We start from the raw sequence: 15,818 nt of genomic DNA, 5'->3' as shown, positions 1-15,818 counted from the left end.
ATATACACAGCAATTTGCATAGTTAATTGTGTATCTTTCATGGTGTCATGCACAAGCCTCTGTAAATACATCTTTAATTTAGGATGATGAATGCACCTTGCCACTCCACCCTAGGGGGTGGTAGCTTCTTCTTCTTTGTCCTTACCTGATTCAAAAAGAGTAGAATTTCACGCAAACACACTCTCTTACTAAGAAAATAAAGTTCTGCACTGCACCAGGAATGTAGATGTGTCTCCTAAGGTGGACAGATGATGGCCCAGATCAGCTTGCCACTGATTTCCTCCTGACAAGAATTCCTTTTCCTTCACTGACAGATTCATAAGACACCAGATGTCTCAATAGACTCATATCTGTGTAAGTCTGGAAAACCAGATTGATAATGGATATGAACACAGAGTTTGCCCAGAGAGGTTGGGGAATCTCTATCCTTGGAGATCTCCATGCTGTTCTGAACAGGGACTGGGGTGACCTGACCCACTGTTGAGGCTCTCCCTGATTTGAGGTCCAGCTGTACCACAGGACCTCCAGTGGTCTTTCCTAAAATACACTTTCCTGTGCTTCTGTGACCGTAGCAAGTGCACCTATGGTACGTTTGATGGTTTTGAATAATTCTTTCGAGGATCCCATCCCAGCATGATCTGTTGTCTAGAATAGGAATTACACAGGCACTCTGTTTAACTAATGAATTAAACCAAAAGAAGGCACGTCTATAGAGCACCCCACTCAGACGGCATGCAGCCACCCGCTCTGTGTGCAGGACGGGGTGAACCTGGAGCAAGTCAATGCACTGGCCAAAGAGGGACCTTTGAACTCAGATTTGTGCCTGACTATCATATGGAGTAAAGGCAGAGCCATAGCAGTGGGAAACACTCAACTCAGGCACTTTCATGCAAAAAGTAGGCTTTCTGGAACAGAATTAAATGAGAGAGTCCCTGCTGGGGGTGAAGGTAGCACAGAATAGCTGCTGTGCTTCCGCTCACACCCTCACTTATTGCAAAATAGCTTCCCTGCTTAGACAAGCCCTGAGAGATGTAGACTTTTACAATATGTATTTAATCTTTCCATCTCATCTTTTCTTACTGTTTTGATGTTTCCTCAGGCTTTGAAGATTCAAGATCATTTTTTTCCCCAGAAATTGAGTCTTAAGGCAAAAAAAAAAGGCAGCTAGAAATTGCCTGCTGACAATCCGACTAAAGAGTTTGTAACTTTTTCCACCACAGGAAATGTTCAATATTTTAATAGCAGTCACCATGTTTTAATGCATTTATGCCCTTAGGGCTATATAAATCCTTCATTCACGGCATTACCCACCCCGGATCATAGGACCGCTAATATTTGTACAGTGTACGGAATGGAAAGACAGACAGCTCCTCCTGGGAGCTGTCCCTGCTCGCTTTAGTTTGTTCTGTTTAATCCTGTATTGAGTCTGCCTGGGATGGGGTTAATTTTCCCCCCAGCAGCCCTCAACGTGTTGTGCTGCATATTGGTAGCTGGAAAGGTGCTGATAACACACCAGGGGTTTGGGTCTGGGCAAGAACATTGGAAGGGACATAGCCAGGACAGCTGACCCAAAGGGATCTTCCACACCATATGACATCTGCTCAGAAATAAAACCCTTGAGAAAGGAGGAAGGGGGCGTGGGGAACACTCATTACAACATTTGTCTTCCAGAGCAACCGCTACACGTTCTAAAGCCCTGCTTCCCGGGAGGTGCCTGGACATCGCCTGCTTTTGTTTCCCTTTGCTTCCACACGCAGCCATTGCTTTTGCTTTATTAAATTGCCTTTATCTTGACTCATGAGTACTTTTCTATCTGATTTTCTCCCCCCACAACCCATTCAGCTGAGGAGGGTAGTGACAGAGCTCCTTGGTGGGCACCTGGTGTCCAGCCAAGGTCAAACCATTACGAAACCTTTTACATTTTTAGACAAGTAATAGGCTGTTATGAAGACAGCCAGGCTGGGAGGACGGGGGGAGCTGCAGAGCCCGTCATTTCTAGGCTGTTTATTTAGCCCTGCTTGTGTGGAACCCTTAGCATGTGATTGATGGAGGTTTGAAACACTTCCCTGGTAACGGTTCAGCTGCAACAGGCCAGTGTCCGTACCAGGGAAACCACTGTCACACCTGGCAAAAGCTGTGCCCACGCTCCTGTTTGCTCTGCGGAAAACAGCAAACAAGCGAACACACACGAATGGTGAGCCACCATCCTCCCTCCCGTTTTCAGCCGGTTCCATCACTCTGTTCCTGTCCCGGCCAGTTCTTTGGGGTAATTTCAAACATGCAAGTCTCATCTCCTCAAAACCAGGTCAGGGCCAAGCAGATGCCGCCGCTGCTGCAGTTTAAGTTTTCAGCCCCGCAATGAAACCTGTTCCCCCCCCGAGCAGCTTCTCATGAAGCTCTTCAGCAGCCCCACAGAGCAACCACACAGCCGGGCCCGGGCACAGCCCAGGGTTTGGGTTTGTAACCAGAACACGCAACAGGCTCCGCAGGGGAGGTCAGAATCTTTCTTTTTACAGATGTTGCTTCTGCAAATAAAGTCTGCAAGAGAAAAGTTTTCTGAGCTTTTACTCTTCCTCCCCAACCTGTATGAGAGGGAGTTTCCCTGCAGCACGCAGCGATGCGGTGAGGTCCCTCCACGGACAAACTCGTCCCGTCAAAAACTGGCAGCAGGTGGCGCGGGATGGTTTCCCGCCCGGCAGCGCAGCGTCGCGCCGCTCCTCTGGCGGGGCCGCGGGAGACGCGACCGCGACCGACAGCTTTGCGGTTTTAGTTTAAATGCGCAAACGCCGAGCGGCCGGTGGCGGAGCCGCCTCGCACTACCGGCCGTGCTGTCCCCGCGGTGACACCTGACGCTCGGAGCGGGTGCTCCCTGACGTGACGTCACGCCGCGTCACTGACTCCTCCCGTGACGGAGGGGGCACGCAGGGCACGCGGCCGCCCCGAGCGCGGCTTTCCCGCCACGCGCCGCGCGTGTCCTCCCGCGCGGCGACAGCGCGCGCGCGCGCCGCCCGGTGCCGCGCGAGCCGCCGGAGCGGGGCGGGCGCGCGGGGCGGGCGCGCGGTCACCTGACGCCGCCGCCGCGGCCGCCGCCATTTTGTCTGTGAGCGTAAATGTGAAAGGGAAAGCCAGGGCGCAGCGCGCACAGCGGAGCCGAGCGGGGCCGGGCGCGCCCAGCCCAGCCGGCGGGGCCGGGAGCCCAGGGGTCGCCGCCGCTCGGGGCTGCGGGAAGAGCCTCCGTCGCCACGGCGGCGGTCGAGAGGAGCTGGTGAAGGCGGAGCCCGGCGAGGACTCCCCGGTCGCCTTCGCCGCATCGGAGGGGCCGCCGGCGCCCTTCCCCCGGGGAGGCTGCCCTCCCTCCCCGGCCGCCGGGGAGCCGCTGAGCCGGCCTGTCCGCCCTCCGCGGGTCCGCGCCGAGGATGTCGGGGCAGTCGATCACCGACCGCATCACGGCGGCGCAGCACAGCATGACCGGCTCGGCCGTGGCCAAAGCCGTCTGCAAGGCCACCACCCACGAGGTGATGGGCCCCAAGAAGAAGCACCTGGACTGTAAGTGGGACCTCGGGGGGGCCGGGGAGGACCCGGGTCCGCTCGCAGCTGCGGGGTGTCTGTAGGGGCCGTAGGTGTCTGTAGGGCTGGGTGACCCCGGGTGGTCTGCTCGTCAAAACTTGGTTCACACGTGAACCAAGGGACCGAGGTTTGTAACACCCCGAAACAAAAATATCCCAGCCTGGTGAACTCTTCTTAGCTTACGTGCTCCGCGTACAGCAGCGCTTGTTAATCCGGAACCTGGCGACAAGGTGGGGTAAGCCGTGTGGCTTTGCTGTTGTGAGCCACAAGCTCAATTTTTAAGCGCTTTTTCCGTCCTTCTGTGCATCTCTGGTGGAATGCAGCCGTTTAAATATTCTACCATTTCCCGAAATATTATGGCTTTCTGCCTCACAGCTCGTGGAAATGGGTAAAAAGACTTGAAGCGAGGTGAAGGGAGAAGGTGCACCAGTACGTCTTCCCAGAATGAGAGCATGTTGCCGCTGATATTTTTTTAAACTGAGTATATTAAAACTCTTTTCTGTATATCCGAAGATGCAGAAAGCTACCCTTGATAGCTACAAAAGTATCAGTGGTCTCGCTTTGCCTCAGGTTTTAGTAATAGGATAGCAATTGAAGTTACTGTTTCACTGCTTAATAGTGCACTGGGTGCTCCAAAGCTTGTAATTGCGCAGTATACCCCTGTTAGAAGTGTGCGTTTCCATTGGGGAGAGGAAAGAAGACGTGAAGCTCAAAGTTGGCTTCTTCAAAGTCGAGGGAGCAGGCTGGTAGTCTTGCAGGACTCGCTCAGGTTGGTGGTGCTAAGGGGAGTCTGCTGTTGACGCTTTTGGAAGCGTACTCGGCTAAATTGTTTGAGGATGGTTTGCCTGACCCACTATGGTACTTGTATGTACACACAGACTTCTTGTGTGAGAGCTTTCGATGTGGATCAAATAGTTATCAACCAGATATAAATCTCATTTGTTATTGAGCTAAATGAGTGGAAACCAGCTACTGTGTTGAAGTTAAAAGCTTTAAAACTGGGTAACTGACAATTTCTATTTTTTTTTTTTTAGAAGATACTTTTTTAAAGTTACCTTTGTTGTATCTTGTCTTGTGTTCTGCCTGTGGCAGAACAACTTAATGAGGTAACCCTTGACTACAGAAGTGGCAACATAACAGGAAACCAGAAAGTGGTGACAGTTTGCTCAATAATTTGAAAGCTTCTGAAGTGTAAAAGATTTATTGTTTGAAAATATCCTTGAAATACTGTCATCTACTATAAGTTACCCTCACAAAACAAGAAAACTGAAACCTGGAAAAACTCTTGAGAATGGCATAAACTGAGATTGCCTTTTTGACTTTCAAATTCCTTTTAATATCTTTTGATGCAAACCTGTTTAGAGCTGTCAGTCTCCTCAAGGTCCCCTTCAGTGCCAGATGAGTTCTGTGTTTGGGTGTAATTCACTTTCTCAGACTTTGGTCTAAGACAAACAAAAAGCTTGTTGTTCTGACTTGGTATCTGAAATAGATGAATGCTTTGGTGGGGTGGGGGAGAAAAAGATATGAAACCTGAAATATACTACAATATCTCTGTAAGGGGTTAAAAGAATCTCCATGAATATTCTTCAGTCTTCAATGAGTGTACCCAGGTGCTTCTTTTTAAATGCAAGGCTTTGCATGACACTTCTTATTTTTTCACTTGCACATGAAACTTTTGTATTAAATGCAAGGAGTACTGTAATCTCTGTAAAAATCACAGAAGATATTTTCAAAGATACAGTGCAAGTACTTTGGAATTTACTTAAATTATGAAGGAAAACATTGCTTGGATTTAATGCAACACTGCTAGTTGTACCTTGGTCGCTACATGTGTGTGTCATTAAAAATGCTACAGCATCTGGTATTACTTGTAATTGCTACTCAAGAAAAAGCTTCACCAAGAACGTGTTTTTGAGAGTTACTGTAGTTGCATCAGCGATTGTGGAGGAGTATCAGTTTGTGCACTCTGTTCAGAATAATTCTTAAATCCTCTTATTGCCAAGTTTCCTCAGCAAAGAAAATATGATATTACAACACGGATATTTATGGGAAGACATTACACATGTGGTGTGTGAAATAATATTTAAGTCTTGGGTTTTGTCTGGCTGCTAACTGCTGAGTAGTATACTCATATTTTTTTCTTGAAGAGCAAAAAATAAACCACACATGTGCACAAAGAAACCCTTGAGCAATGTCAGTGGGAATGCTTCGGTATTTTTTTCCTTTTAAAGTAGGTCACGGTGTCATCTAGATAAGTCAGCAGATCTATTTCTGTAGTATTTTTCAAATATTTTTGGTTAACATAAAATGTTATATGGAGGCTGATCTTTTCTCTTAGTGGAGCACCTCAAAATCTTGTCTCTTCTTCTCCAGTGTGGGTTCTGTCACTTCCCCTCAGCCTCCTGAGTTTGGGTTGCAGTAGAGTGGGGCTGCATTATGCTTTTGGTGACATATCTCCTCTTGGTTAACCATTGAAAAGCCATAATAAAAAATAAATACTTTAAAGCTGCAGCCAAGTAGGTAACTGGTAGAGTATACTTGTGTGTAAATCAAAATTTAGAAAAATACAAACCCTTAAATTAATTGCATCTTAGACTTTTAAATGAATATGGTAATAAAGGAAAAAAGCAACTCCTGTTTTAACTTGTGTACAGCTCACTTAAGCACAGGGGAGGGGAAAGCAGTTAATGTTACTCATCAAAACTTAAATTCCTATACAACCTTTGGGACTCTTATAACAAGTGATAATTCAGGCACTGTAAAATTGTATTACGTAGCAGAATTAGGCTTCTAATCCTTTTGCTTTAGGAGGAAGTTCAGGTCTCCACCAAGTCATCACAAAGTTTTTCCAATAATGTCACCTAATGACTGTCACAGTTTTGGGTTGGTTTTGTGTCTGCCTGCTCTTTTAGGAGCTATAGCTCATGACTGCCGGGCAAATGCTGATGCAGTGCGGTTCTTGCAGAGATATGTAAGTTGTGATTCAGTAGGAACAAACACTCTTGAACTCTTCCACAGGCAGGAAGGTGTCTGTCTTTAATTTGAAGCTCTATAGTAATCTGTGAAGCTTTTCAATATAGGAACTGAGGAAATTTGACTTGAATAAAAATAAAAGTTAATGTTTTTTGTAATCTATAGGTGTCGTTTTAGTTTAGAAATTGCTTAAAGTTTTTTAGAAAACCTTATGGGCCATCATTATGTATCCCTGTTTAGTGGGGACAGAATAGCTGAATTGCTTCTGATCTTTAAATTCAGATTTAGCTATTATACTAATGAAACTTAGACTGGTATCAAATCTGCACTAGAAGAGCACAGAGGCATAAAAATATTTGTATCAATCAGGCGTTATCTTTTAATTAAGTCTTCCAGCAAGAATTGTTGGATTTCTTATGCTACACTGAGAAAGTTTGTTGAAGTGGCTCTTCTGTTGTATATGTTTGTAAACTACAGTGCAACTTCCAAAAATAAACAAACAAATTTACAATTTTCAAGACTGCTAGGGTTAAGGAAAGTGGTCTTAATTCTTGTATTTCTTTTAGAGCATTTTCAGTCCCATAACAAAATGGGAAAAATATGGGAGTATTAAACCATTATGGTAATCTTTAAGTATTTACAGTTCTCCTGAGAGAGATATTCCTGAATCAAGAAAATAGTTACTTTCTTGTTACTTGAAAGTTGAAAATTGTCAGTTTTTGTCAGTACCTGGCTGAGAATTTACCAAAAAAGTGATATATAAATATATATTTCTATACATATATATTTTAATATCTGGATTTATACATGCTGTTCTCCAAAGAGCTGTAGGGTTTCACAGATGATGTGCCAATGTTTCAGATGAGCTGTGGAAGATAAATACTCAGTGCTCCTCCAGGCAGTAAGATTTCCACAGCTCTTCCAGGCTGCTTCTGAACCCTTACGGTACTCTTCTGGTTTAAAGCAGTTTGATTTTTTTACTATTTTTTTTTTCTTCTTCTTCCCTATGTGACGTTAACATCTTTCTAAGTTCCATTCTAGAAATAGCACCACATTTTCACTTGCAGTTGAAGTGATTCCTCTGGGTAATTGGCAAAATACTTTGAGTTGTAAAGTGTTTGTATAAGTAGTGAGATAAGAAAATGAGCATCACTTGCCGTACACATTTCATTCCAATTTTTGTTGCGAACATCTGTATTGCAGTTGCCCAGCTGTCAGTCTCTCAGGTGCATGTGTTCCTCTGTGCTTCCAGATGTATGGTGCCAATGGCCTTTTCCTCTTTTGCTGCCAGCTTTAACAGATCTATACCGTTGTTTCTACATAGATACTATTACTGCAGACTTAGAAGAATCATATTACAGAAATGACACTTGCTTTTTTGGTTATGTATCTCAATTGCTAGAATTCAAATGTGATGCTAACTTTATTATTACTAGTTGTAAAATAATAATTTTAAAAGTTGCCCTGAGTAGGTTTATTAAAGAATATTTTTAAACTTGCATTTTTGCGATACAATCTGAGGAAAGTCCAGTTTTGGCTTATAAAATGCACTGAGATTTTTTTTTTTCCCATTGTTCATTCTTAGCTTAGTAATTGAAAAATATTTCATTTGCTTAGGCATGTGTTCTTTGATATTGTCAACTGTGGCTTATGTGTTAGTGCATTCAAGGAGATTCTGAAACTAAAGACCACAATTGTGCTAAGTGCCCTCAATAAAAATTGTCTTCAGCATGTGTCTAATGTGCTTGGGACTTGCAGCTCACTCAGGTCCTCTAACCTCAAGCACAGCTTGAATTAGGCTCCGAGTAGCCCTACATATGTGAAATATTTCCTTTGAGTTGCTGTTTTAAAATGGTCAGGCTCACGTCATCTTGTAGAAGCAAGTAGCACACGCTGGAAAACCTTACTACCACTTTTACAGAATTATTGGAACCACACTTTTCAATCACATGGAACCACATTTGTGGAACAAAGCACTAACCTGAACTTCTCAAATGCACCGGAGGTCTATCAACTCCACTCTGTTACTTGACAGAAGACTTGTTTTAGTCTTGTGTACCAAAGCAGAAGGCAGTTGCTCCCTTCTGAAGGTAGATATCTGGATGGCTTTTTGCAGTCATAAACCTTTATGATGGCATGATAAGGCAAAGGTTTTTTTAATAGATGTGGGGCTTAAGGGGACAGGTGATCAGTTACAGCATTTAATATGGTTGCTAACAGTAGGATTTCTGTTACATTATGCCTGAGCAGCACTGTGAGGACACAATTTATATCAGTCTTAGACATAAGTATATGTGAGGCATCTCCCAGGTGTTCAGCATCATCTTAGGGTCTACTGGAACATCTGCTGGTAGACTTTAGCTTGAGGGAAGGTGACAAGATTAAAATATCTCTGGAGAGTGTGGCAAAATATGAATGGAATTAGTTTGGGAAATTTGACTTGAGAGCAGAAAGTTTGTTCTAACCTGGATTTCACCTCCCGCTTTCATCTGCTATTTCAAAATTGCTCTTCAAATTGGAAGTCTTCAGTGAAAAATTAGACTTGCTTAGTGGTCATGTGAAGGAAAAGGACTTTGTGCAGAAATATTTTCAATAGCCTGTCTGTGTGGTCTTTGACCTCAGCAGATCAGTGGAATTTCTTTAACTATTACCTAGTTAATGTTATAGGTATTGCTGTGTATTGAGTTTGTGGGGGGTTTGTTGGTTGGTTTCTGTCTATTTGGTTTTATAAACTGAGAGTAGGACTTGTAACAGTTCTGTGACATTTCTGTGCTGCTTACAGACACATTAGTTACCTGAAAAATACTGAACAAGATCTAACATCAGTGTCTTTATGATGCTTACTTATAAACTGATTTGATTTAGGAAGACTTATTTTCCTTAATATGTTTTGAGTAGATGAGGCCGTTGAATTAAAATTCACATTTTCTCTCTGTATAAATTCTGGAATTGAGATTCAATTTGTGTGGCAGCAATTGTCTATGGACTGTTTGAACTTCAAGAAATTTTAAAGTACTCCTTAATGTGGCACAGCTGTGAGTGGTGAGCCGCATCTTTCAAATCACTTGCTTTTTGAGCATCTTCACATTTGTAAATATTGAAATATTTTAATACTACTCAACAACAGGATTTTGATGCATAGCTTGCTTAAAACTTCTTCTCAGAGCTCTTTTAGTGCAGTTATTTCTGTGGTTTTGTGTGTTACTAATAAGGATGAAAGTTTTCTTCCCATCTTGCCTGTTTTCTACATATTTGGAAACTTTTGACATCAGAATGAAGTTAGTCACTTGTTAAAATTTGCTTTTTATAGCTTTCTACCTCAACAAGATAATATCTAAAACTCTTTACTCTGTTAAAAGTAAATTATTCTAAACAGCGATCCTTAATCAAAAGACTTTATGTTCTTAATAAACAGATCTTTAATTAAGATATGTGGCTAATATATTCAGTGCATTAGAACAGATATAAATTCTAAGTGCAGTATTTCTAGCGAGTATTTTGCCCTAAACTATCAACGTGTGATCTCTAAGTTACTGTTTGAATTGCTTACAATAATGTAGCCTGTCCTCTACACACTGCTAACAAGGCAAGTAAGTTGGCCGTTTCAGTGGTGCGGACAGCTCAGGGTGCAGTTGTTGCCCAGCTTCCCGAGCACTGCCCTGGGAGTTGTTGCACAAGCCACAGCAATAGCAATGCTGCTCTGCAACCAACAGGCTGGTTGCAGGCTTGCCTTCAATAAGAGGCCACAAAGGAAGCTTTTCGAACTCCATGTTTGCTTTGCTGGCCTTGCCCAGTCCTCAAGGTGTACTTTGATCACACCTGAGCCAAATTTAGCTCAGACAGAGAATAAATGTCTAATGTGTATGCCTTGAGGTGAGAATAGTCCTGGATTCAGTTCTTCTCAGCAAGTGCCTTCCCTGTCTTTCTCAGACTTTTTTCCCCATGTAGCCACTGGAGCCTGTTCTGGTTTTGTACCAGTGCTCTGTCTCTGACCTCCTGAGTTCTACTCTTGAGTTTACAATCAGTCTTGGACACAAAGAGTTTTTTTTATACAAAAGCCTGAGACCTGCTGAGATTCACCACAAAACATGCAGTAGGTTGGTGATTAGGTTAACTGAGTGAAAAGATGTGTAGATGCAAATTCTTGCTATTAATTCTTATAAATAAGAAAAAGCCTTATTATAGGTTTGTAGCATCTCATTTGCTGTCACATGTGTCAGTATTCAGGCTTAGGTCAGCCGTATGGATGTTTCAGCCTTTCCTTGCTTCACTGATTGTCTTTGTATTTTTTTTTTTTTCTTTTTTTGGTCCTTTTTTTTCTTTTGTTAGATTGAGTGGCTTCAGGCATTGGGCATCCAGAGAGTCCGCATTGGCTTTTGGGCAATAATTTGGGCATAGAGTTTCTGCTGGAGCAGGTTATTGATTGCAGAGGTATTGAGACTCCATAAAATTATTAAAATGCCTTTGAAGTCCATATGTGGAGTCTTTCAGTAAAATGCTGTGAATTTGAGCAAGGAATGTAAAATAGCTCAATTATTTCTTAAAGAAAGAACTGAAGTTGATGTTTCCAGTATCAATCAATTCTCAATGTAAAAATACAAAATAACATGATGATCATCTTTGAGCATTTAACTCATTGTAATGCTTTGTTGTGTTTTTTTTTTTTTCCATTTAATTTAGATCTAATACAGTGCACAAATGAAATGAATGTGAATATTCCACAGTTGGCAGACACACTTTTTGAGAGAACTGCGAACAGTAGCTGGGTTGTAGTGTTCAAAGCTCTAATTACAACACACCACCTCATGATGTATGGAAACGAGGTAAGACATTAGTTCTGTTAAAGCCTCTTTGACGGTGTTTTAAAAAAAAATTGTCACAATCTATGAAGGTAGATATGTACTTCAGTTTTTCAAAGGTCTTTTTTTCCATTCTGATGGCTGTGAAGTGCTTCTTGAAAAAATAAAATGTTGCCTTATTATTTCACAATACTGAAATAATGTGTTTGCTATTTAACTGCAGGTATCTGGGTTGGGCTGTGAAGGAATAATGTATGACCTTTTGAGAACAAAGTCTTAAAAACTTCTGATGAGCATTACTTCATTAGGCTAGCGCTTATCAGTAAGAGCACAGCAATAGAGTTGTTGGCACCCCATAAATGTGCAGCCAACCCATTAGCAGATAAGAATAAGAGGGGGAGGAACATGGTGACTAGAATATTTGATCTTGCAAATCATCATCTTATGGGCTAAATCTCCTTATGTTGTTGTCATTAACATTCCTCTGAAACAGGTTTCAGTTGCATTTAGTTCACTTAAATTATATCATCACTATTTATGAAAAGCTTCTCAGACAATAACATGGTGTTAGAAATTTAGTCCTTCCTTTGAACCTAAACTTTGTCTTGGTCAGGTGACAATTTAGTCCTGAACTTGTGTGTAGTCGTTCTCCTAATAAATGACTGTTGGCTACTGGCAATATTGAAATGATGATTTTTAAATGTACTGCTTCCAGCCCTAAAAATGCTCTGAAAACTTAGTGATGCCTCCTCTCTCCAAAGCTCTGTGTACTTAATTGCAATGATCTTTAAAACATAATGTGCTCTTTCTTAACACACTTCCCCAAGTTATTTATGTGCTTAAATTGTATTGTCAACTAACAAGAGGCTGAAGTTAGAGGATAATATAAAGTAAAATTCACTGCTTGGAATTCACTACTTATTCCAAGTATAAAGCTAAACTGAATGCTGCAAATCAGTTTTTATATTTTACTCTCTCTTCTTCCAATACAGTTTATATCTACACACTGAAACTTGAATGAAAAAAAGGCAGACAACTGAAACACAGGAAAAAAAAAAATAGAAACTTAGAGTTGTGGGCTACCAGTCAGTATCTGTTTGCCCATGCAGCATTTTGTAGTGGCAGAAGTGTTGATCTTTTATATCTGTTCTGGAACTGCTCCTCACATCTGAATGGGTATGTTTGAAACTTGAAAAAGTTTCCTTCATACCTGCTGAGATAAAGTGGCTGGAACACTAGTTCTGTAATGTCAGGTGAAACATGAGTGTACTCCTCACTTTTCTAATACATTAAAAGAGGCCTATTTCTTAAACATAAAAATTATCAGATGGTGGATTTCTGTTTTAAGTACAAGCAAATACAGCACAAGGCCAAAACGTGTGAGCAGTCACTATCTTGCAGTTTCTCGTTCAACATGACTACCTATTTCTTGTGAAGAAGTTTCAGGTGAAACAAGTTAAAACTCCTCCCACCATTGTGTTGTGCGATGCAAGAGCCCTGACCTCTGGAGGGTGAGAGCCATGGCCCTTTAGAAATGAGGTTCAGAACAGTAGCTAATTTTGAAATGTGTATGGGCATGTTTTGAATATCACTGTTCTTTTTCCTGATCATTTTCCAACTGTTTTTCTCCTGTATCTTTTTAAATGCAGTACTAAGATGTACAGAGACCAGATAAACCAGGTGGAAAACAGAATAAGAAGTTAAAACAGTGCCAGAACTGTTGGTAGGCAAGCTGCATTTGTAGACTTGTGTGAACACTCTAGCTATAGGCTGAAAACTCATGGAGTACTGATGAGGTGATACATGACAATTTGGGAAGTTACTTGGGCACCTTGGAAGGTGAAAGTACTGATTTCAGTTTAAATATTACTTCTGAGAATAATCTTCTCGTTGCTGTTCTAAGCTCTGCTTACAATTCCTAATGAGCAAGTGCTATACTGAGCCTGACTGAAAAAAATGCTGGTTCTGCAGAGCACAGTGGTCCAAACCTGGCAGGCAGGTGGATTTCTACCTTGAAGGGTGAAGGAACAGGCCCTGTGTGCCGTGGCAGCAGTGGGATTCAGATCAAAGATGTAACAAGTCCCTTAAGCCATACTGGTCATAATCTTTTTTTACGGACTAAAACACATACAAAGAAGTCAATGAATGACAGTCATAGGAGATCTGTGAGGAACAGTGGCAGAGAAACTTGTTTTAAAACTACTTTGCTGTTTTGATTTGTGTCTCTTACTCTTGTTTATTTATGGAGCCAGCTATTATTTGTGTAAACTTAAATGTTGCTTAGTCAGATCACTGCATTAGAAGATTATATATAAAATATATATATATTTATATTTCAAAAATATATTTATATGTCATTATAACCCAACTTATAACTGCTCATCACAGTTCTAGAAGCATTATTGTTGCTTACTACTTTAAAACTTTTTAACTAAGCCTGTCTCCCACTTCTACAGCAGCAGTAGAGTGGTGCAAACCTTGAGAGCTTGGATAATGCAAGTGGTTTTTCTGTTTAGTGTTTTCCAGCTTGTTTGTTCTAAACTACAGAGTTAACCTAAGCAGCTTCCTCTAGGATTATTAGTCTTTTATTGACAGGCAGGGATGTCTTTTTATTTAGTTTAAATTTATATTTTTGCCAAAAAGAATTTTGCGTTTCAGAGGGTTTGCTAATCAGTAGTTTCAAGTTTTCCATTACATTTTTCCCTTTTAACTTATTTCTGTTGTTGATAAAGGTTACCAGAAACAGTTACAAGGTAAGTGTAGTTTTCTTGTAACATGCTTAAATGTTATGACTCTCACAAAAATATTCTCAACTTTTTCTTCACCAACAGCGCTTTATCCAGTATCTTGCATCCCGAAACACTTTGTTCAATTTAAATAACTACCTGGACAAAAGTGCCATGCAGGGTAAGGATCTTTCACTGAAGGCATTAACTACTGCTTTTTTTGCTCTGATAGTGCCTGTGTCGGTATGTTATAGGAGATAATATCCTTTCATTTAAATGTAATTTATGATTTATATTGAATGAGGTACCTAACAACCAAGAATGTAGGCACAAGGAAAGTGAGATTCTGAGTTACCTCGTTGAGTGCTAGGAATTTGTCTGTAGTGTATGTGCCATGTGCGTACGCAGCTGTAAATTTTAAGAAGTGAACTCAATGCTGACTAGAATAAACCTGATGATTGTTAGCACAATGATCTATTTTTGTCATTGCATTTTAGTGCCTCAGGAGTAAATGTTTACTGTTAAGGTGCATGGAATGGTAACTAGGATGTTCTATATAAATAGTCAAACTCCTCCGAATCTCTGAGAAGTCTTCCCGTTGCTTGCCAATGGTAGAAAACATTTTTGGGTTTTTATGTGGTTTTGGAGGCATTGCAGATAAGCTACCAAAGTAGGGCATTTTACTAGGAATACATTTTTAGTCTTGATTTCAAGAACAACTTAAGAGCTGCTTGGTTCTTGCCTAATATTTTAATGTGTTTATTCTCATAATTGTAATGAATGCTTTCCTAATCTTAGCAAGTTGGGAAGAAACTGTAACGTTACATCTCAAGGTGAAAAACAGTGAATCTCAGTGCTCTGGAAAGTGCCTTTGAAGGGCTTTTTATGCAAATTGATGTAAAAGGGGCTGGTAGGAGAAGCAGCAGCTGTACCTCTTCAAGATGTCTAACTTATAAATGCTTAACTTGTAGGCTATGATATGTCTACCTTCATTAGACGATATAGCAGATACTTGAATGAAAAAGCACTTTCATATAGACTTGTAGCAGTTGACTTCACCAAAATGAAAAGAGGGTAAGACTTACTGCTTTTGTTTGGTCTTTCATGGCGGGAGGGAGATCCCAGTAGTTCTTGGGCTGATCATAGGTTGATATTCCTTTTGGCCCTTTGAGGCAATATAGTATTGTTGAAAAAGCATAATATGCCAAGGTCTCTAGGTAACTCGTAAACGTGTATCTTCTGCTCTGTAGGATAGATGGAGTGATGAGAACCATGAATCCTGAAAAGCTTCTGAAAACCCTCCCAATCATACAGAACCAGCTAGATGCACTCCTTGATTTTGATGTAAGTACTTTAAGCTTGGTGTTAGGTAACACTCTTATTTTGAAGTGAGAGTTTAATTATACTGTTAAATACTAATTTAATTTTTTATTGTTTTCTACACAGGCAAATCCAAATGAACTAACAAATGGTGTTATAAATGCTGCATTTATGCTCCTCTTTAAAGATTCCATTAGACTTTTTGCAGCATACAATGAGGGGATTATTAATCTTTTAGGTATGTGAGACTTTTTTTTTAGCATTTGAACTTTCGTGAGAGATATTCAGAGAACTACAGAATATAGACAATATCTGACTGCAATTTCCTAATAAATAGTCTCTGCTTTGTTTCCATTACATTATACCTGTCTTGGTTTCAGTGGCAGCTAGCATAGGCTAAACGTACACTACTACCTAGAAGAATACATCTTGA

At 41.1% G+C, this 15,818-nt stretch overlaps 1 protein-coding gene across 10 annotated transcripts in view; it reads left to right on the top strand.

The window, feature by feature from the left end:
- Positions 1-2,957: 2,957 nt before the first annotated feature.
- Positions 2,958-15,818, top strand: part of LOC102098849 (phosphatidylinositol-binding clathrin assembly protein) — a 33,241-nt gene continuing 20,380 nt past the window's right edge. For 2 of the 10 annotated variants that reach the window (XM_065077916.1, XM_065077915.1), the window contains exons 1-6: positions 2,963-3,546; positions 11,221-11,363; positions 14,171-14,246; positions 15,037-15,139; positions 15,316-15,409; positions 15,512-15,623. In XM_065077916.1, coding sequence (XP_064933988.1) covers positions 3,417-3,546; positions 11,221-11,363; positions 14,171-14,246; positions 15,037-15,139; positions 15,316-15,409; positions 15,512-15,623 — 658 coding nt within the window. In that variant the 5' untranslated portion in view covers positions 2,963-3,416. Of the gene's footprint in view, positions 3,547-11,220; positions 11,364-14,170; positions 14,247-15,036; positions 15,140-15,315; positions 15,410-15,511; positions 15,624-15,818 lie in introns of all 10 variants that reach the window. The other 8 variants (XM_021296746.2, XM_065077919.1, XM_065077917.1 and 5 more) reach the window with 7 other exon arrangements.

Source organism: Columba livia, chromosome 12 (genome assembly GCF_036013475.1).
Source record: "Columba livia isolate bColLiv1 breed racing homer chromosome 12, bColLiv1.pat.W.v2, whole genome shotgun sequence".
Lineage (NCBI taxonomy): Eukaryota > Metazoa > Chordata > Aves > Columbiformes > Columbidae > Columba > Columba livia.
The sequence above is the reverse complement of the archived record's forward strand: the minus strand, read 5'-3'. Positions and strand labels throughout refer to the sequence as shown.